At 51.3% G+C, this 20,401-nt stretch overlaps 1 protein-coding gene across 1 annotated transcript; it reads left to right on the forward strand.

Moving 5' to 3' along the window:
- Nucleotides 1-601: 601 nt before the first annotated feature.
- tsc1b (TSC complex subunit 1b) lies at nucleotides 602-15,439 on the forward strand. The gene is made up of 22 exons (XM_062484331.1): nucleotides 602-820; nucleotides 3,794-4,004; nucleotides 4,626-4,729; nucleotides 5,159-5,311; nucleotides 5,535-5,679; nucleotides 5,834-5,988; nucleotides 6,352-6,425; nucleotides 7,333-7,511; nucleotides 7,723-7,841; nucleotides 8,381-8,600; nucleotides 9,082-9,197; nucleotides 9,436-9,529; nucleotides 9,820-9,927; nucleotides 10,011-10,560; nucleotides 10,962-11,005; nucleotides 12,061-12,227; nucleotides 12,458-12,640; nucleotides 13,185-13,295; nucleotides 13,497-13,619; nucleotides 13,893-14,080; nucleotides 14,431-14,604; nucleotides 14,948-15,439. Exons 2-22 carry the CDS (start codon nucleotides 3,896-3,898, stop codon nucleotides 15,303-15,305), a joined length of 3,474 nt encoding a protein of 1,157 aa, XP_062340315.1. The 5' UTR covers nucleotides 602-820; nucleotides 3,794-3,895; the 3' UTR covers nucleotides 15,306-15,439.
- The last annotated feature ends 4,962 nt before the right edge of the window (nucleotides 15,440-20,401 follow it).

A 20,401-nucleotide genomic window follows, 5' to 3' on the forward strand; every position in this document is an offset into this window, starting at 1 on the left:
AACACATAACAATTTGTTTATTTCAGGAAGTTCACATTAAACAATTACATACTATGACAATATTCAATGTGGTGCTTCAAATGGTTCAGACCTATGTTCATATTTACAGTGCAATCAAATGTAAACATGATTGGGCTCTAGAGCAGTAAGAGTCAAAAGTAATTTCCTGTCATGGAAATAATCATCTGCCGTTTTATCACACGCCAACAGTCGCCATACCATGAATTGACCAGCAGATGTCTGTATGGAGACTGTGTATCAAGACACCAATTGTTTCAACTGGTTCCTTGCTTCTGGATGCTTCTGGATGATTCCTTTCCATCACTACCAGTAGACCTATGTCGACCACGCGAACGCACGTCAAACCGCAAAACTCGGTATCTACGGTTCTACATGATGTTTATGGTGATCATATTGCCTTTAATATGATACGATTTTATTTAAAAGTTTAGGGGGAGTCTCCCCATTCAGTCTCGATATTTTTTCCCCTTACATCAGGCGCATGCGCAAACTACCTGAGTCACGCGAAACCGCATAACATATTCATCCCTCCATCAATGAGAAAAACAATATTCTGCTACTTCTCACGGAAGAGGTTTGAAGGGTCACATTCGTATATATGCGTGAAACTGGAGATAAATGTTAAGATCTGTGAAAGATCTGGTGTTATTTAGGCCATCATATGCGTCTTTTGGCTGTTTCATGGTGTGCAGGGCTTGGGGATTACTTTGCTTGGAACGCAGCGGATGCGGATTACAGAGGGATGGGCTGTGAGGTGTCCAAGATGGCGGCGCCCTGTGGAGTGCAGCAACTCTAACAGGTAAACAGGTTCATTTATTTGTGCAATAAAAATTACAATTCGTGAATTTTAACCGGAACGACATTGTTTAGTCAAAGGAAGTTAAAATGCGTACTTTTCGGAGGTCCATGCATGAACGTCAAATCAATATTTTTTCCCCTTGTCTTAGCTGTCGATAACAGTCTTGTTAATTGAGCAGACAGCTTGGTAATTCTTTCTATCACTGAATACCGATGCTGGTGCTTTCAACCATCTATTTCTCTCAATGTATAAAGGGAGGTTATATGCGGTTTACCGAGAATAATTCTTCTGAAGATTATCGGATAAAGCTAGCCTAACCCTGCCCATTGTTCCCTCCGAGTTGTTTACGCCAGTGTTCTCATTCCAGATGGCTATAACGAATGATTACGAGCCAGCTTGTCAATGCTATTTAGTCACTACGTGTGGATAACTGATACCGTTTAAAAATTAGATTGATTTCTGATCAAAGAAAATAGTCACAACGTAACATTTTTAAGTGGGGTTATCTCTAAATCGCAACTTCTTGCAATAGGAAGGAGAGCAAGCTACTTGCATTTGCAGCTAGCTCGGGTTGTCAAGACAAAAGTAAATCGTTGACGAAATCTCAAGTAATTAGCTAGGACTGTAGCATATATAAATGTACAATTTGTAAGGCACGAGCTGCGGGATTGTTAAAATAACTGTATGGTCTAGTCACAAGGCCCACTTTGTTTTTGCCCACGAAATTGAATCAATCTGTTCTCCTCTAAGAACCAAGTCAATAAGCAAAATACCCAAATACGCAGCTTCACAATTCATTTCCAAAACTGTACATCTGAGACGTGCACCTGAAACAACGTGTTCATCGAAGGTAGCTATAGTGATTAAAATGCGATTTAAAAAGACCTAAGCTTTTGTGTAAAAAAAAAACATTTGTGAGTAGGAGAAAGAAATAAGTGCTTAAGCTTGCTTTGCGCACAGCCAAATTAAATTTCTAGTGTTTACATGGAAGAGCATAAAGGTTCTTTGTATCCCCTTGAGTGTTCCCGAGCAGAGCTCGAGGTCACAGTGAGTGTTGTTCCTGTTTGTGCTGCTGACAGTGTCCCTGCGCAGCGCTAATGTTGAAAACATTCAAATTCATCGCTGCACACCCAAACCCGGCCCGCAGACAAAGCTGTGATTGATTACTTGAGGATTACCGTTGAGAAGCTGTGTTTGTGACGCAACTGTCCTCGTGCATGGCTGCCATCTCTTCTTAACAAGAACATGCTTAGAGCTGGAGGAACTTGTTCGTTTGACTTCAGTCTCCCCTGGAATGCGATACCCATTAGCATAGAACTAGTGTGGGCCTAGTGATCAAACGAATCGGATTTTATTTCTGTAGCCCTGTTTCATGAGCATTGTCACAGAAGATCAGTAGAACTGCACCAAAACCAACCTAAACCCTTTAACCCTTGTGTTATCTTCGGGTCATTCTGACCCATCAGTCATTGTGACCCACCGTCGTATTGCGACAGATTTACCGCATACAAAGACAAAGTGAAGCATTTTCTTTTAACCGTTGGGCTGTCTCAGACCCCCCACATTGCAAAGGTTAAAAGAACATTATTTTAATTTGTTTTTGTATTGGGTAAAATTGGGTAAACACAACGATGGTTCGTTATGAACCTTTGGGTCATGTGACCCGAAGGCAGCACGAGGGTTAAGGGGTTATGATGTACCCTGCCTGTAGATCTACACTTCTAAATGCTGACCTGCATGAGACACGTAAAGGTGTACGGGAGTTATTGAAAGCTACTGGTCATGAGTGTCTCAGTTGGTGAGGTTTGTGCTGGCATGATGGATAGATGTCAATAAAATCTTTATTAACCCAGAGTGGCATTTTGTTGCACAGCCAGCAGTAATTAAATAAACACAGTCATCATCAGCAATCAACACACACCAATCAACGCCCAAGCAATTCACACACGGGCAAAAACATCAAATGACATGATGTTATTCAAAAGGCTACAGTTTACACCCATATTATTTTCAATGCCCATAGGATTTATCTAAAAGCCATTGCCCTTATTATGCACAAAAGGCTTCAACTCTGGCTCATCCCTGGTCGGTTGTAAAACATGCAGCTGTGTCCTGATTGGTGTGTCTGTATGTGGCTTGGCTGGATGTTGAAGGGGGTACCTGTGAGCAGGGAGATCTCTACTGCTGACTCATCACTCCTCTCTGTCTCGACACATCGAGGCCTGCTCAGTGACATCCTGTACATAATGACCTGTCGATCACGATTACGTATGCCTGTTTGTCACATTTGGAGCCTGTGAGGATTTGAGTGACTCACTAAGATGTTGCAACAACATCACGACAAACATTGGCTGATTGTTCATGATGAACCGTGAAGGCATTTTATCCTGACGGATGTTGAAAGGTTCACTTTATCAACCCTAACCCTTGTGTTAACCTTGTGTCACACAGACACCTCGTGCTGAACCCATACCTCACATGCATTTGATTGAGATTACATATTTATCTGTTGCATCAGGGCCACATGTCGTCAGAGCATGTATCACTTGCAGAAACGACTGTGCCACATTTCACATGCTCGTGAAAATCACCACGAAGATGTTCTTTGAACCTCTTTTACTTACTCGCTAGCTAGCTTTACGCAATCCTGTTTAGTAATCAGCCTAGCTGTCTGTCTTAGGTCTGGTAGTAAGATTCTGGTACGATTCTTATTTATTCTAACCTTCCCAGCTCTATGGGAAAGCAGGGTCATGCTGTAACAGGGGACGTAGCTTCCATCCTACACGTGGAACATATCCCACCCACATTTAGAAAACAGCTAATCTGACCCCCCTCTCACTCCTCATCAACAAAATCCTGTTTAACATCCACACGTTCAGTTATGTAAAAAAGCTGACCCCCCCCCCACACACACATTTCAAAACAAACCTACTCTGTGAGAACGCGTCTAAGCCGGTTGCCTGGGTCCCACAGCGGTGCCTGGAGACTGAGTGCCCTCCAGGCAGGACAGGACACAGAGAGCCTGACCTCCGCCTGACCTCCGCCCCCGGCAGCCCTGCCGGCAGCCCTGCCAGCATGGCCCGAGAGCAGCCCAGCACCGGGGACCTGCTCCCCCTCCTGGAGACCTCCGACTTGCGTCAGCTGGAGGAGATCAAAGGCCTCATCAACGAGCACCTGAGCACAGGTACGGCTCCAGGGTCCCTCCTCACGGAAGAGCTCTGTTTGGGGTGGTGTTCGGGTCAGATCCTTTTCCTGTTCCTGTTTGGGGTGGTGTTCGGGTCAGATCCTCTTCCTGTTCCTGTTTGGGGTGGTGTTCGGGTCAGATCCTCTTCCTGTTCCTGTTTGGGGTGGTGTTCGGGTCGGATCCTGTTCCTGTTTGGGGTGGTGTTTGGGTCGGATCCTCTTCCTGTTTGGGGTGGTGTTTGGGTCGGATCCTCTTCCTGTTCCTGTTTGGGGTCGTGTTAGCATCAGATTCTCTTCCTGTTCCTGTTTGGGGTGGTGTTAGCATCAGATTCTCTTCCTGTTCCTGTTTGGGGTGGTGTTAGCATCAGATCCTCTTCCTGTTCCTCTTTGGGGTGGTGTTAGCATCAGATCCTGTTCCTGTTTGGGGTGGTGTTAGCATCAGATCCTGTTCCTGTTTGGGGTGGTGTTAGCATCTGTTCCTGTTCCTGTTTGGGGTGGTGTTAGCATCAGATCCTCTTCCTGTTCCTGTTTGGGGTGGTGTTAGCATCTGTTCCTGTTCCTGTTTGGGGTGGTGTTAGCATCAAGTAACGCTTGCTGTCTCCTTCTCTTCCTGTCCCTGCAGAGCGTGGGTCCATGCTGCTGAACGGACTGGTGGACTACTTCCTGGAGACCAACTCCACCCAGGCCATGCATATCCTGTCCTCTGTCAGAGAGCCCCACGACAAGGTGAGCAGAGACGCCCCGTGACCCCCTCCACCCCACCACCCCTCCACCCCTCCACCCCACCACCCCTCCACCCCACCACCCCTCCACCCCTCCACCCCACCACCCCTCCACCCCTCCACCCCACCACCCCTCCACCCCACCACCCCTCCACCCCAACACCCCTCCACCCCACCACCCCTCCACCCCTCCACCCCACCACCCCTCCACCCCTCCACCCCACCACCCCTCCACCCCTCCACCCCACCACCCCTCCACCCCACCACCCCTCCACACAAATCCTCCCTCTCTAAATCTGTGGTGTTGGATATTCCTGAGCACACCCTTATGTCTCACGGCAGTGTTATCATCACACAACGAGAACTAAAGTGTGCCTGACTCATACAGCGTATGTTGTTGTTGTTGTGGTGGTGGTGATGGTTCTCTCTCCAGCATCTACTGGAAAAGATGAACGAGTGCATGAGCAGGCCGGCCTGCAGGCTGCCCACCCTGACCCTTCTGGGACATGTGGTCCGCAAGCAGCCATCTTGGATCCACAAGATCGCCCGCTACCCTCTGCTGCTCTCGCTCCTCAAATGCCTCAAGGTAGGAGAGAATGAGGGAGGCCATCTTGTCAGGCTGATTCACTTATACAAGAAAATGTTATCGTTACAAGTCATGTTGGGTATAACTGTCACTCCTGGTGACATCTTGGAATGGTTAAGATATTGGGAATCATTATATAAGTAGTGGTGTATATAACTACTAACTGTAAAGGAATGTATATAAGTAGTTTGATGTCCATCCCTGCTTCTCCCTCCCCCGTCAGACGGACTCAGATGTGGTGGTGCTCGTCACTGGGCTGCTGGTCCTGGTCATCCTGCTGCCCACCATCCCCCAGGCCGGAAAGCAGCACCTCTACGAGTTCTTCGACATCTTCGGCCGTCTGGCCTCCTGGAACCTGAAGAACCCAGGTGAGGGGATGCGTACCTGTGCTCAGGTTCTCTGGATGAGACGGCTCTTTAGATCAAACCACCGAGCCACGCCCGTTCCGTATCCGGGAGATTTTTTTGTACTTCGATGCGCCTCGTTTCCTGGTCCATGACATCACTTCCTGTCCACTTCCAGGACACATCTCGGAGGTGTATCTCATCCACCTGCACGCCAGCGTTTACTCCCTGTTTCACCGCCTCTACGGCATGTACCCCTGCAACTTTGTCTCCTACCTGAGATCCCACTACAGCATGAAGGAGAACGTGGAGACCTTCGAGGAGGTCGTCAAGGTCAGATGACACCCCCTGATCGTACCAATTAGGGGTCTCCCCCCTGCTCCTGGAGAGCCACCTGCCTGTAGGTTTGCACTCCTACACTAATCTAGCACACCTGATTCTAATAATTAGATGGTTGACAAGGTAACTAGTTGAATCAGGTCAAATAAGTGTGGTTGGAGCACAAACCAACAGGCAGGTTGCTCTCCAAGAGAGAGTTGGAGACCCCTGACGGTCCAGACAATCCACACTAACCGAATGAATCCATTCAGACCCTGGGGTGATCGATTCAGACCCTGGGGTGATCGATTCAGACCCTGGGGTGATCGATTCAGTCCGTTAATCATTGTATTGATTTCTTTTTCTCCTCTATTTCAGCCTATGATGGAACACGTTCGCATTCACCCTGAGCTGGTGACTGGAACCAAGGATCACGAGCTGGACCCCACAAGGTAGGCCCCGCTAAACACACCTCACCAGGTAGACCCCACTAAACACACCTCACCAGGTAGACCCCGCTAAACACACCTCACCAGGTAGACCCTGCTACACACACACCTCACCAGGTAGACCCCGCTAAACACACCTCACCAGGTAGACCCTGCTACACACACACCTCACCAGGTAGACCCTGCTACACACACACCTCACCAGGTAGACCCTGCTACACACACACCTCACCAGGTAGACCCTGCTACACACACACCTCACCAGGTAGACCCTGCTACACACACACCTCACCAGGTAGACCCTGCTACACACACACCTCACCAGGTAGACCCTGCTACACACACACCTCACCAGGTAGACCCCGCTACACACACACCTCACCAGGTAGGCTGAGGCACTGCTCAACACCTCCATGTTTCCAAGAGTGTTCAGCCTCTCTTACCTCCAATTCAGCCTCAACACAGAAAACAATTGCATCCTTCACAAAGAGCCACACCTTGGCCTCAGCTTGTCTCGTCCTGAGAGAGACACCTTGGCCTCAGCTTGTCTCGTCCTGAGAGAGACACCTTGGCCTCAGCTTCTCTCGTCCTGAGAGAGACACCTTGGCCTCAGCTTCTCTCGTCCTGAGAGAGACACCTTGGCCTCAGCTTCTCTCGTCCTGAGAGAGACACCTTAGCCTCAGCTTGTCTCGTCCTGAGAGAGACACCTTGGCCTCAGCTTGTCTCGTCCTGAGAGAGACACCTTGGCCTCAGCTTCTCTCGTCCTGAGAGAGACACCTTGGCCTCAGCTTCTCTCGTCCTGAGAGAGACACCTTGGCCTCAGCTTCTCTCGTCCTGAGAGAGACACCTTGGCCTCAGCTTCTCTCGTCCTGAGAGAGGAGGGGTGTTCACGTGACCCTGTTCCTTGCAGGTGGAAGAGATTTGAGATCCACGACATCGTCATAGAATGTGCCAAAGTGTCTCTGGACCACAAGGAGGCGTCGTGCGAGGAGGGGTACGCCACCATGCCCGACAACTTCTACCCCCACCTCCAGCTCCGCCCGCAAGACTGCACCTCCAGCCCTTACACTGACTTCTACAGCAGCTACGGTGAGAACCGCCCTCCCCTCCTCGCATCCCCTCACTGGATACCAGTTCAAGTTCATTTAGATTGGTTCAGTAAATTTATATTTTTATGTCTGAAACCAGAGATGGGAAGTAACAAAGGACAAATACTTCGTTACTGTATTTAAGTAGATAACGTTTTGGAGAAAAAAAGTTTGTAACGGTTATTTCTTTCCCAAAAAATTATCTTCCACAGGAAGTTCATCTTCCACCCCTTACTCCACCCCCCGCCAGCCTCTGGCCCCGCCCATGTCCCTGCCTTCTTTCTCAGGGAGCCAGGCCTCCTATCGCAGCCCCCAAACCTCCAGACACCAGGTGAGAGCCCTGAACACACACACACCCCTACACACACTGCTACACCCGCACACACCCTACACACATACCTACCTATACACACACCGCCACACACACTGCTACAGCCGCACACACCCTACACACCTACACACATACCTACCTATACACACACACACACACACTGCTACACACACACCCACACTGCTGTGGACCCTGTGACTTGGCAGGCGTGTTCCTCAGAGTGTGGAGTAGGATAGCCTCTGCTCTCTGTTCAGCACATCATATTTTTCTACTCTGGATGTGTCAGACGCAGTTAGCCAATCACGTTACCCTGAGTCTCCCCCCCCCTCCCCCCCGCCCCCACCGATGAATCGCCCCCTTGTTTTCAGACGGACACTGAGGAGAGCAACATGAGGAAACTGAGGATTGTTGTGTAGTGTTGTGCTCATGGAAGTGTTAAGTGTTACTGAGCCACATGCCTGTCTCTCCCCCCACCACACACACACACACCCCACACATGCACACACACACACACACACACACACACCCTCCCTGTGTAGAACTCCAGCTGTGAGCTGAGCTCCGCCTGCGGGGGAAAAGACCCCTTGTGGAGCCCCTCCTCCCTGTGTGGCATGGCCACGCCCCCATCCTCCAGGGGCATGGCCACGCCCCCATCCTCCAGGGGCATGGCCACGCCCCCATCCTCCAGGGGCATGTCGCCCAACGCAGAGCTATCCCAGAGTGCCTCTCACCTCCCCGGACGCCTCAACTCCACATCAGGTCAGTGAAACCCCTAACCCTAAATGCCTAGCCTAACCTAGCCTATCCCTAACCTAGCCTATCCCTAACCTAGCCTAGCCTAACCTAGTCTATCCCTAACCTAACCTAGCCTAGCCTAGCCTATCCCTAACCTAGCCTATCCCTAACCAAGCCTATCCCTAACATAGCCTATCCCTAACCTAGCCTATCCCTAACCAAGCCTATCCTTAACCTAACCCTAACCAGCCTATCCCTAACCTAGCATAACCCTGGCTCTCCTTACCCTAACCTTTACCCTTCCCCACGCTAACCTAAAAGACTAGCGTGTAGAGTTGAACCCTGAGGGGAAATTGCAGTTACAACAGTCATACAAAACAAGTCAACTAAATGTAAAGCAGGAGCGTTGAACAGCATGACAGTTGTATCGATCAGTGGACCGGCTCTGCACAGTCATGGCAAACCGACTAATCCTGTCCTGTGATTGGTGGCTTCTTAACGACAGGAGGTAAAGGTACTCCAGCCTCCAGCACCCCGGCCCCTTCCTCCCCTCCCCCCTCCCTCTCTGAGGACCTCTCCATCGGGGCTCTGACCTCCAGCACCTCCAGCCCTCCTCAGAAGGTAAGCCTCAGTTTGAGCCCTCGCCCTCTGGGCCTGTCTCTGCGTGGTGATGCAGGCAGAACCGGAAGTTCCTGGCTGAAGTTGCCTCCTTTTTTATCAGTTTTCTTCCGGAGAAAGAAAACTGTTTTCAAACGTTCCAATTGGTTCATGTGCAGTCCTGTGGGCGTACGTGAAGCTCGTTGCTTGTGATCAAATGTGAGGCGCTTCTCGGGATGACGGTAGTACCGCTGTTTCTCAGGAGGGTGGCGCTGTGGAGTCCTCTAAGCCCAGCCTGGTCCGGCAGGAGCCGGTGAGGGAGAAGGAGGGAGGAGAGGCTGCGCTCCTCGGCCCAGGTCAGTGGCACAGGAGCGCTCGGCTCGTCCTGCAGCAGAGGTGGTTTGAGAGTTCACTGCAGAAACCACCTAACTCTCTCTACTCCACTGGTCTTCAACCCTGGTCCTCAGGGCCCAATGTCCTGCATGTTCTAGACGTTTCCCTGCTCCAACACACCTGGTTCAAATAAACGGGTTGTCATCTAACGACCATTCATTATCATCGTTTCAAGCATGAGCAAGCTTACAACGAATATTTCTGAACTGTCGAAGGTTCGCGTGTGTCATAAAACGGTTCCGTTTTCCTTCAGATGCAGGCAGGGTTGGCGCGGAGACCGTTTCCATGACGCTGACGGAGCTGTCCGTCTTCATGAAGGAGCAGGAGTTACAGGAGCGGACTGAGAAGGAGAGGGAGGAAGGTTGGTCACATGACACAACACCTAGTGAAGCTTCCACCTCACCTGAACCGTCCACACCCTGCTCACAGCCCTGTCTCCTGCAGCGGCCATCACAGAGGAGCTGCTTAAGATCACCGAGGACCAGAGAGACCCTGTCGCCCCGCGCAGCATCGACTCTCCCTTCTACCGCACCACCGAGACCCTGACCGGCCCCCGCGAGAAGCCTCGCCCCCCCTGGGACTCCCAGAGGGCCACCCCCGGAGAGCTGCCTGTGGGAGGAGGAGGAGGAGAGGGGGACAGCAGGGTGTCGTCCCAGGAGCAGCCCTGGTGCTTCCAGCCCGGCGTCTTCACCCCCATCGAGCGTCTGGGTCCCAGGAGCCCGGTGGCGCTGGAGGACGAGGGGGCCCAGTCCCGGCTGCTGTCCCTCAGTCCCTGCATCAACCCCTGCCTGCCCTACGAGGCTCTGTTCGACCTGGCCCTGCCCCGCGCCGCCTCGCTGTTCGTCAGCAGGAGGACCGCGGAGGCCCGGGCCAGGCTGGAGGGCGGGGAGGCCAGGAGGGAGGAGGAGGGGGGGGAGACGTCTGCCTCCCCTCTGGAGGTGTTGGACCGTCTGGTGCAGCAGGGAAGTGACGCCCACCACAAGGTGCTGAAGAGGTGAGCGGCTGTCCTGGGGCTGGATGGCTGGCTGGATGGATGGATGGATGGATGTCTGGCTGGGAGAGGGAGAGGGGTAGTGTTGTAGGGTCTGGATCCAGCTGGGTGGAACAGCCCACACTGACCCACAGGATTCTGTCTGGTGAGAACAACTGCAGGCATTGTCTCTCACCCCCACCCCCCCCCCCCCCCCCGCAGTATCCTCCTACACACACACACACACACACACACACCACGCTCCCTCAGCCAACAGTACAACAGCAGAGACAGTGTCAGCAGTTAGAGTTCTGCACAGTCTGTCTGTTCCCCTCACCTCACCCCCCCTCACCCTTTCACCCCTCCCTCACCCTGTCACTTCTGGATATGTATCCGATGTGTTGCTAACAGACTCTCTCCTGCAGGTTACCCTTGCCCAGCAAGTCAGCCGACTGGACACACTTTGGAGGTAAACAACCGGCCAGCAGCAGAACAGAGCACTGACGAGACAGCCAATGAGCAGGCTGCATGTTGGCGCGTCACCTGATGTTGATGTGTTAAGACCACTGTGAGACATAGCAGGCTGGACTCAGACATGAGTCATCTGAAAGATTCACACTATTTAGTTGTTTACGCTACTAGTACTACGCTACACACCTACTAGTACTTACACACTAGTAGGTGTGTTTAGTGGTAGTGTAAGACAGGGGAAAGGATGGTCCTATCTGGGATAACCTCTGTCCAGGAGACAGGTCTCTGAGTCTAACCAGCTGCTCATCTAGAAACAGATTTAATAAAGTTAAATCTTTATGGAATGGGATGTGGCTCCTTGGTGTGTGTGTGTGAGTGTGTGGTGTGTGTGTGTATCCTTCCAGGGAGAGCTGGTGGTGAACTCACGTCAGCTCCTCATGAGGACTATAGAGGAGGCAGCTCTCAGATATATTTCCCCTCCCCATGTGCCTCCCTCAGTTCCCTCAGTTCTCCAGTATGCTGTGGTGGATCTCCACAAAGAGCTTTTCTCCTGAATCACCACTTGTAACTGATGGATCGTGCTAGGGACAGTACTGTGTGGCCTGGTAGAGTGTGTAACAACTAAATATCCCTCCACCCCCCCCTCCCCCATCCTCCTCTCCCTCCCTCCACCCCCCCCCCCAATCTCCTCTCCACCCCTCCCCCCCTCGCCTCTCCTCCCTCCTCCCCCCCCCCCCTCTCCTCCTCTCCCTCCTCCTCCCCCCCTCTCCCCCCCCTTTCCTCCTCTCCCTCCCTCCACCCCCCCCCCAATCTCCTCTCCACCCCTCCCCCCCTCGCCTCTCCTCCCTCCTCCTCCCCCCCCTCTCCTCCTCTCCCTCCTCCTCCCCCCCTCTCCCCCCCCCCTTTCCTCCTCTCCCTCCTCCTCCCTCCCCCCCCCCCAATCTCCTCTCCACCCCTCCCCCCCTCGCCTCTCCTCCCTCCTCCCCCCCCCCCTTTCCTCCTCTCCCTCCTCCTCCCTCCCTCCCCCCCATCCCCTCTCCACCCCTCCCCCAGGCTCAGCTCCTCTGGATGAGCTGCAGACTCAGAGGAGTCAGCTGCAGCTGCTGCATGGTCAGCTGCTGTACGAGCGCTACAAGAGAGAGCAGCACGCCATCCGCAACCGCCGCCTCCTCCGTCGCATCATCAACGCCACGGCCCTGGAGGAGCAGAACAACGCCATGGTAACAAGCACGCCCTCACCCCCCCCTCACGCCTCCTCCAACCAGAAAAAGCTAACAGTATTTAGGATTTGAATGGATCTTGCGTTGACTAACTGTTTGTTGGTGGTAACTGGGAGCAAAATGATGCTAGTTCTCTTAACGGAAGAGACCCTAAATATCAGTGTGTGCATCCCCCGTGTGTGTGCTCCCTGCATGTGTATGTGCTCTCTGCATGTGTGTGTGTGCTGCAGAAGGCCCAGCTGAGCCTGCAGGGGGTGGACATGCTGTCCCTGACGGAGAGCCTGCAGGTGGAGCAGCAGCGCAGCAGGCTGCTGCGGGAGGAGAAGGATGCGCTGGTGTGCAGGCTGCAGGCCCAGGTGCACACCCTGCAGCTGGGCCGGGACACCTTCTACACCAGGAACCTAGAGCTGCAGGTAGGAACACACACACACACACACAGGAGACACACACACACACAGGAGACACACACACACGTAGGAGACACACACACACAGGAGACACACACACACGTAGGAGACACACACACACAGGAGACACACACACACGTAGGAGACACACACACACAGGAGACACACACACACGTAGGAGACACACACACACAGGAGACACACACACATGTAGGAGACACACACACATTTACATTTAGTCATTTAGCAGACGCTCTTATCCAGAGCGACTTACAGTAAGTACAGGGACATTCCCCCGAGGCAAGTAGGGTGAAGCGCCTTGCCCAAGGACACAACGTCAGTTGGCATGACCGGGAATCGAACTGGCAACCTTCGGATTACTAGCCCGATTCCCTCACCGCTCAGCCACCTGACATATAGGACACACACACACACACGTAGGAGACACACACACACATTTTCTCACATGATGCTCATATGTACACAATCTGGTACACACACAAAGCCTCACATTGTGTGCGTGTGTGCGTGTGTGTGTGTGTGTGTCCAGAGTAAGCTCCAGGAGCACCAGACGAGGCTGCGGGACCTGGAGGCGGAGCTTCAGAAGGCGAACAACAAGGTGTGTCACACAGGACACCTGCTGCAGCAGATGACCATCAAGGTGAGGAGCAACCAGGAGACATCTGCCTCTCCTCCCTCTCTCTCTCCCCTCCCCTCTCTCTCCTCTCTCCCCCCCGATTTGAGCTAACCGTTTCATAAACACAGACTGTCTGTATACAAACTATTTCTTGTGCAGTCCGTAGCTCTGTGTGCGTGTGCTGGCGTGTTGTGGTCACGCCCGTCCTCTGCCTCTCCTCCACAGCTGAGCACCAGTGAGAGCACCCAGCAGCAGATGAGCTTCCTCAACAAGCAGCTGCTCCTCCTGGGGGAGACACACAAGCTGTGCACGCAGGAGCTCTCCCACGCAGGCCCCGACACCACCAAGGTAGGAGGGGGGAGGGGAGGAGGGAGGGAGAGGAGGAGGAGGGGGAGGGAGTGAGAGGAGGGGGAGAGGGTAAGGAGGAGGAGAGGGGAGGTATGGGGGGAGGAGGAGGAGGGAGGGGGAGAGGAGAGGAGAGGGGAGAGGAGGTATGGGGGAAGAGAGGGGAGGGAGAGAGTGGATGAATGAGTGGGTACTCTTTACTAGTAATTAGTATGAAGGTTGTTACGACCAAACAAACAGTTTTCACTTGTTTGACCCCCGCCCCGCCCCCCCCAGGAGTCCCAGATGGTGCGGGCGTCCTGGGCGCAGGAGGTGCTGAGCCTGCGGCAGGGCCTGGTGCAGCAGGGCCAGAGGGTGGAGGCAGCGCAGCACCGGGTGGGGGAGCTGGAGAACCTCCTGTCCAAGAAGGAGCACCTGATCGCAGAGCAGAAGAAGTTCCTGGAGGACGTGAAAGGCCAGGCCAGGTACGACACGCTACGGGGTCAGGGGGGGAGGGGTCAGAGGTCAGGGGTCAGGGAATCCCGTTTGTAGGACGGGCTGTAAACTAAGCTCCGTGTACTGAAGTTCTGCAAACAGAGTTCTGATCAAGTTTTTATTTGTGTGTGTGTGTGCCTGACCCTGTGTGTGTGCGTGCGTGTGTGTGTGTGTGTGTGTGTGTGCCTGACCCTGTGTGTGTGTGTGTGTGTGTGTGTGTGTGTGTGTGTGTGTGTGTGTGTGTGTGTGTGTGTGTGTGTGTGTGTGTGTGTGTGTGTGTGTGTGTGTGTGTGTGTGTGTGTGTGTGTGTGTGTGTGTGTGTGTGTGTGTGTGTGTGAAGGGGAGAGCTCCAGGCGTCAGAGGACAGGTACCAGGTCCAGAGGGGGGTAACGCAGCTCCTGCAGACTGAGATGCTGCAGCTGTACAGCAGGCTGGAGATGGAGCGTCCTGCCTGCATCTCCTCCTTCCCACCAGCAGGGGGCAGCGAGCACGCAGCACACCCCAGCCAGCCCAGGTCAGGTTCCAGCTTCAGGCTCTGGGTGTTGACGTGGTTTCATTTAAGCCGAGCAACGAGACTTGCCGCTGAAATAGTATATGGAACAAATGTGTCCCTTCCAGTGTCATAAGACAGTTAAAACATCCCCACCTGTAGCTAACAGCAGACCAGGGTTAGCCTTAGCCTAGCGTTAGCATTAGCCTGGTAGCATTTGCCTGGTATTAGCCTAGCATTAGCCTAGTATTAACCTAGCATTAGCCTAGTATTAGCATATTAGCGGGCAAAATGTGTTTGTCCCCATCCATGTCCAACCCAAACCTACTCCCTGCTGTAACCCCTCCTCCCCTGTCTGTCACCACAGCGTCACGGCAACAGACGGACCAATGAGAAGCCACCCCGGCGAGTTCCCTGACGACAGGCCTCCTCCGTCCCCGCGTGGCAACGGCAGCACTTTATCTCCGGGGCAACCGAAGGCGAAAGCCCCCGAGACGACCAACTCCGTCAACGGCAACCAGGACGGCCCCCCTCCCCCCCTCCTGGTGGAACCCCCCCTGTTCTCCAGCCCCCCCGCCCCCCTAACCGTGGGCTCCTACCCGAGCGCCAAAAGCTTCCTTGGGATGCGGGCGAGGGAGCTGTTCCGGAACAAGAGCGAAAGCCAGTGTGACGAGGACCCCCCCCCCTGCCGGCCCCCCGCCTGGCCGGCCTCGCACACTGCCTGAAGACTGAGCTGTGTGTGGAGCCCCCCCTGGCCGTGGACCCCCCCGGCCCCCGGCAGGGGGCCGCGCCCCCCAAGGAGGCCCCGGCCGAACACAGGCAGAAGCCCGGGGGCCCGGGGAGCCCTCGGAGGAAGACGGGGCCCGGGGGGCCGGGTAGGGCTGGAGGAGGGCTGGGGGCAGGGCCAGGGAGGGTTGGGGGTCTGGGGGCGGGGCCGGCGAGGGCTGGTGGGGCTGGGGCCAGTACGACACGACCACGACAGCAGCAACTACGGATCATGGACTACAACGAGACACAACATGAGCACAGCTAGAGACTAGAGGAGGGGGAAGAGGAGAAGGGGTGGTGTGGAAAGAGGAGGAGGAGGGGGAGGAGGAGGAGGAGGAGGAGGGGGAGGAGGAGGAGGAGGGGGAGGAGGAGGAGGAGGAGGAGGGGGAGGGGGAGGAGGCGGGGTGGTGTGAAAACAGGAGGAAGGAGCTACAAGTGTAGATCAGCAGAAGAGTTTCAAGACTCTTTTGAATTCAGTGTTATTTGTTGCGTTCCCTGAAGTGGACAACAGGATTTCTTACACAAACAGGTTAAAAGGCCAGGCAAGGTCAGGAGCGATTCGAGAAGCCCGTAGCCTCAAACGCCCGGGCCGGATTGAGACACCTTTTGGAGAAGCTCTCAGATGTCTTACTGCAGGGCCACCAGGACACACACACCCAGAGGAACTAACACTAAGAGAGCTACAGGCTACGTGAGGATGCCCTCATTATTTATTTGTTTCGTGTGAGGGTGTGTTCTGTTCGGGGAGCGTTGAGAGTAGTTCCAAGTGAGGGTGGGGGGGGGGGTGAGCATTGGGATTGTAGCATGAGAGACTCGGATGGGGAAGGTTAACTAGCTCTGTTAATTTCAGTACGGATCCTGCTGTTCGAGAGAGTGTACCAGTGCGTGTTTGCAAAGTGTTCAAACATTTGCAAATGTTTTCCTTCGGGATTTGTTTCAAGTCAAGTTGCAATATCGAAAAGACGTGCGTGTGAGATTGAGAAATATCTTTACGATTTATAACCTTTTTATAATTTATTTACTCACCGAGTAGTTTCGCCCCTTGCCAAGGAGCTTAGCAGCCGGTTGGAAGAATATCCCTCTGAGGTTTCCCTGTTCCAGTATTTGAAGTGTCTGCAGTTGTAGGACACGGCAGTGGAGTCATGACATCCACATCAGCTTCATCATCTCTCCAGCACCTGATGTTGCTCCTGGTTACATATCTAATCACCTGATGTTGCTCCTGGTTACATATCTAATCACCTGATGTTGCTCCTGGTTACATATCTAATCACACACTGTCTACTGAGTTAACACAGTGTACATGGCCTCCTGTATCGAGCATATTCTGTTCAAGTACAGATGGACCTTAGTCACCTTACCTTAGTTAAATGTGCCAAACATTGGATCTTGCACCAACATTTCTCCCCCCCCTCCCCCCCCCCCCCACGGGTATCTCGAACAGGCTGGATGTGTTCTGGGTTCTAATACGGGGCGTCATGGACACAATAGGAGCAATGAAACAAAGTGATTGTGCTAGATTCGGGGCTAAATCGTTCTTCTTTCCAGACGATCTGTGAGTTAGGCCTTGACCTGCAGCGCTGTCTGTGCAGTAAGACGGAGTGATGCTCGCTTTCTGATAATCCTGTTGTCCACTGGGAAACCTGCTGTCATTTTTTGCCCTGCTATCTTAAGCATGTTCAACAATCCACATAAAATGCCAACAATAGTAACTGCAGCGAACCACGACTAAAGGTACAATCAGAGTGAAATCAGAGAAGAAGTTTGAGCCCTGGACTCCATTTTGGAGCTGGACGTTTTTGAAAAGGCAACAAAAAACAAAACAAAAAAAAACTGAATAAATACAAAAAAGAAAGTTCTTAAAAGCGGTTGCTTGTGTTTAACTGTGAACAATGAAAAATAAAAAGACTCTTCAATGTTTTGCACTACAACGTTTCTCAGCTGTTTTCTGTGTGTGTGGCCCCCTTGGCCCCCTGCCCCCCCAGCCCCGCTGGCCTGGCCTGCTGGGTGAGAGCTGGGTCTGACTCCAAACCCTGACTCTAAACTCTGGGTCTGACTCTAAACCCTGACTCTGGGTCTGACTCTAAACTCTGACTCTAAACTCTGGGTCTGACTCTAAACCCTGACTCTGGGTCTGACTCTAAACTCTGACTCTAAACTCTGGGTCTGACTCTAAACCCTGACTCTAAACTCTGGGTCTGACTCTAAACCCTGACTCTAAACTCTGGGTCTGACTCTAAACCCTGACTCTAAACTCTGGGTCCGACTCTAAACCCTGACTCTGGGTCTGACTCTAAACTCTGACTCTAAACTCTGGGTCTGACTTTAAACCCTGACTCTTCACTCTGGGTTTGACTCTGGGTCTGACTAACTCTAAACCCTTACTCTAAACCCTGACTCTAAATTCTGGGTCTGACTCTAAACCCTGACTCTTAACTCTGGATTTGACTCTGGGTCTGAATGACTCTAAACCCTGACTCTGTCTCTGACTCTGGGCTTGACTCTCTCTGGGTCAGTCTCTGACTCTAAAACCTGGCTGGGTCTGGCCTGCTGATCCACGTGAGGCGTTGGGGCTCCGAGGGCAGCTGTGCCTGCCGCCGCGGGGCTGGCCACTAGAGGGCAGTGTTGCTCCAAACACGGCGCAGCTGGATTCAACAGGTACGCGGCTCTGCGACATCACGTTGATGAGCAGTTAACGAGTCCTCTGGCTATTACAGCGCTGGTAAGGTCAACTCATGTCAGAGTAGTCAGGTATTCAGGAGGTATTCAATAGTACCGCAATCACCGTTTAACCCTCTGCAAACGAGTATCGCCTGGTTTGAACTGTTAGAGATTTCAGTTGTTTAATTTATTGTAATGCTTTCTCGAAAGTGAAATGACCATGGCACTATACGGCTAGTTCTCTGTGTGACTGTTTGTGTTTGTCCGTGTGTCTGTCTGTGTGTCAGTCTGTGTGTGTGTATATCTCTGTGTGTGAGCGTGTGTGTCTGTCTGTGTCTCTGAGTGTGTGTGACATCAACTGTCAGATCCCTGGGCTATGCTACTGGGTCTTGCATAGCTTCAGGAACTGAATGATGTTTGTGAGTATAACCGACCAACTATGATTAGTTTATCAAACGTGTGCCGATGTATTTCATGAGTGAATAAAAAAAAGAAGTTGTATGATTAATTTACCAGTACTCCGCAGGGTCAAGGAGAGTGATGCTGGATAATTGGGCACAGAGGGAAATCCCTGGCAATTTGTGATTTCAGACTCTACTTGAGAAATTAGATGTCGGTGCAAATGCGAAATTGCTCCTCAATGTTCTCAAAGATTCCATAAAAATTTAAATATAAATCTTAAGTATTTCCAGAAAAGAGATCCTTCCTTTTTTGCCAGTTTGAAATGAAATCCTGTGAAAATGATCTGAACAAGGGAGAGTGAAGCAGGCGAGCTCTGCAAAGTTAGGATTGGGCTCCGGGGAAAATGTCAGTCCTTAAAAAAAAAAAAAGAATATATATTTTTTTTGGCAAAGAAAAGTTTGAATAATGTGAAAATATGTAGGAAATATGTGTAATATGAATTGCTAGGAATGTACACTCTTATAATGCAGAATACAGTGCTTGTATTTAAACATCCAAGCCAGAAACGAGACGACATCTCACATTGTAGGCTATGTTTTTATTAATTAGAATGTTGTCCCCGCGGGGGTCTGTAACTAAACATAGTGTGCCGTCTGAATATTTTTGTAGAGCGTCTATCTTTATTTCATTACATCTATATTCATTTGTATTGAACCAGATATCACCTGTTGGGTTCAAATAGAAACTGATCTAATAAATATTGATAATGTTACCAAGACAACCGGATTATACTGAGGGTACTTTAGGATATGAAAATAAATAAATAACGTGTGCAGATATAACAATACAAACGTTTAATTTAATCTTTATCTTTCAGCAGTTTATTTACTGGAATATTCAATGAAGACGTGAACCATACCCAGTGTCGATGTGGTTGTGGACTACGGGCACCGCTGTAAAGGTTATTAAAGATGTCAGTCCTTCAATAATCAACCGTCACAGGACCAGATCGACTCAAATTAAAATGCTTGCTTGTGTATCTTGATTTTGGTATGATAAGATATTAGATATTTATGCAGAATCAAGTTAAATCATGATCGCTTAGAGTCTCACTCCAAAAGCCTAGTTATATTTAAATGTTAGTGTTTATTCCATACGGACACACACTGGAATGAAAATGCTAAACAAGAACATTTTTGGTAAGCATACTACACACTGACACTCTGAAAAACGGCTTCATTTGTCCTCATTAAAAGCTTAAAAGTCCATGAATAAATAATCATTAAAGAGGATACTTTTCCCTTTTTTTTATGTAAGGCCTTATGCAAAACACACTGAAATAGACTAAATAAATACGAACTTTATGGTCGGTTTATACTGGTGCCCTCCCCCCACTCAGACTCAGACAGCCGACACAAACCTCCAGATCTGCCGGCACATCGACTGCTGTTTTTGGAGGGAAAAATTGGACCTCTGAGAGCCAACTTGATGCAATTAAATGTGTGATGAGTCTCTCACTCTCTCTCTTTCTCTTTTGAATCAGTAAGCAAAGCGGATTCAAAACTTGAAAAAGAAGAGAAGAAAAGAGAGACAAGCGTGCACAGGCCAATCCCAGTGGTTTAATTATTTTAATTATCTTTCCTCTTTCAGCATTCCCTAAAAAAAAAGAAAAGAAGAGGAGGCCATTAAAAGGATGCCCGTTTGGGTTAATCTGATTAAAAAAACAAGATGGAGGGAAAGATGAAAGCCTGCAGATGTCGGAGTTAATCAGGGGAGTTAAAACTGCTATTTGTGAACTGGGATGCTTGTTAAAGTGGGTAGAAACTCTGTGTTTTTAGTCATTTTCCTCACTTCAAAACACCCCTTTCCTCTGCTTCCACTCACAAAGAGAGGGAAAGCAGCCCTTTCTCTCCTCCCAGCACACTCTATCGACGCCATGCTAGATATTCTGCGGGGTTGTTTAATCAAGCATCTTGGCAGGACATGGTAC

This window comes from Osmerus eperlanus, chromosome 18 (assembly GCF_963692335.1).
Source record: "Osmerus eperlanus chromosome 18, fOsmEpe2.1, whole genome shotgun sequence".
NCBI lineage: Eukaryota > Metazoa > Chordata > Actinopteri > Osmeriformes > Osmeridae > Osmerus > Osmerus eperlanus.

Bases quoted from the DNA above. Each gene is read 5' to 3' on its own strand.
- tsc1b (XM_062484331.1), top strand. From the start codon at position 3,896: ATGGCCCGAGAGCAGCCCAGCACCGGGGACCTGCTCCCCCTCCTGGAG. The intron at 4,730-5,158 runs GTGAGCAGAGAC...TTCTCTCTCCAG, and splicing joins TCAGAGAGCCCCACGACAAG to CATCTACTGGAAAAGATGAA. The intron at 14,605-14,947 runs GTCAGGTTCCAG...CTGTCACCACAG, and splicing joins GCACACCCCAGCCAGCCCAG to CGTCACGGCAACAGACGGAC.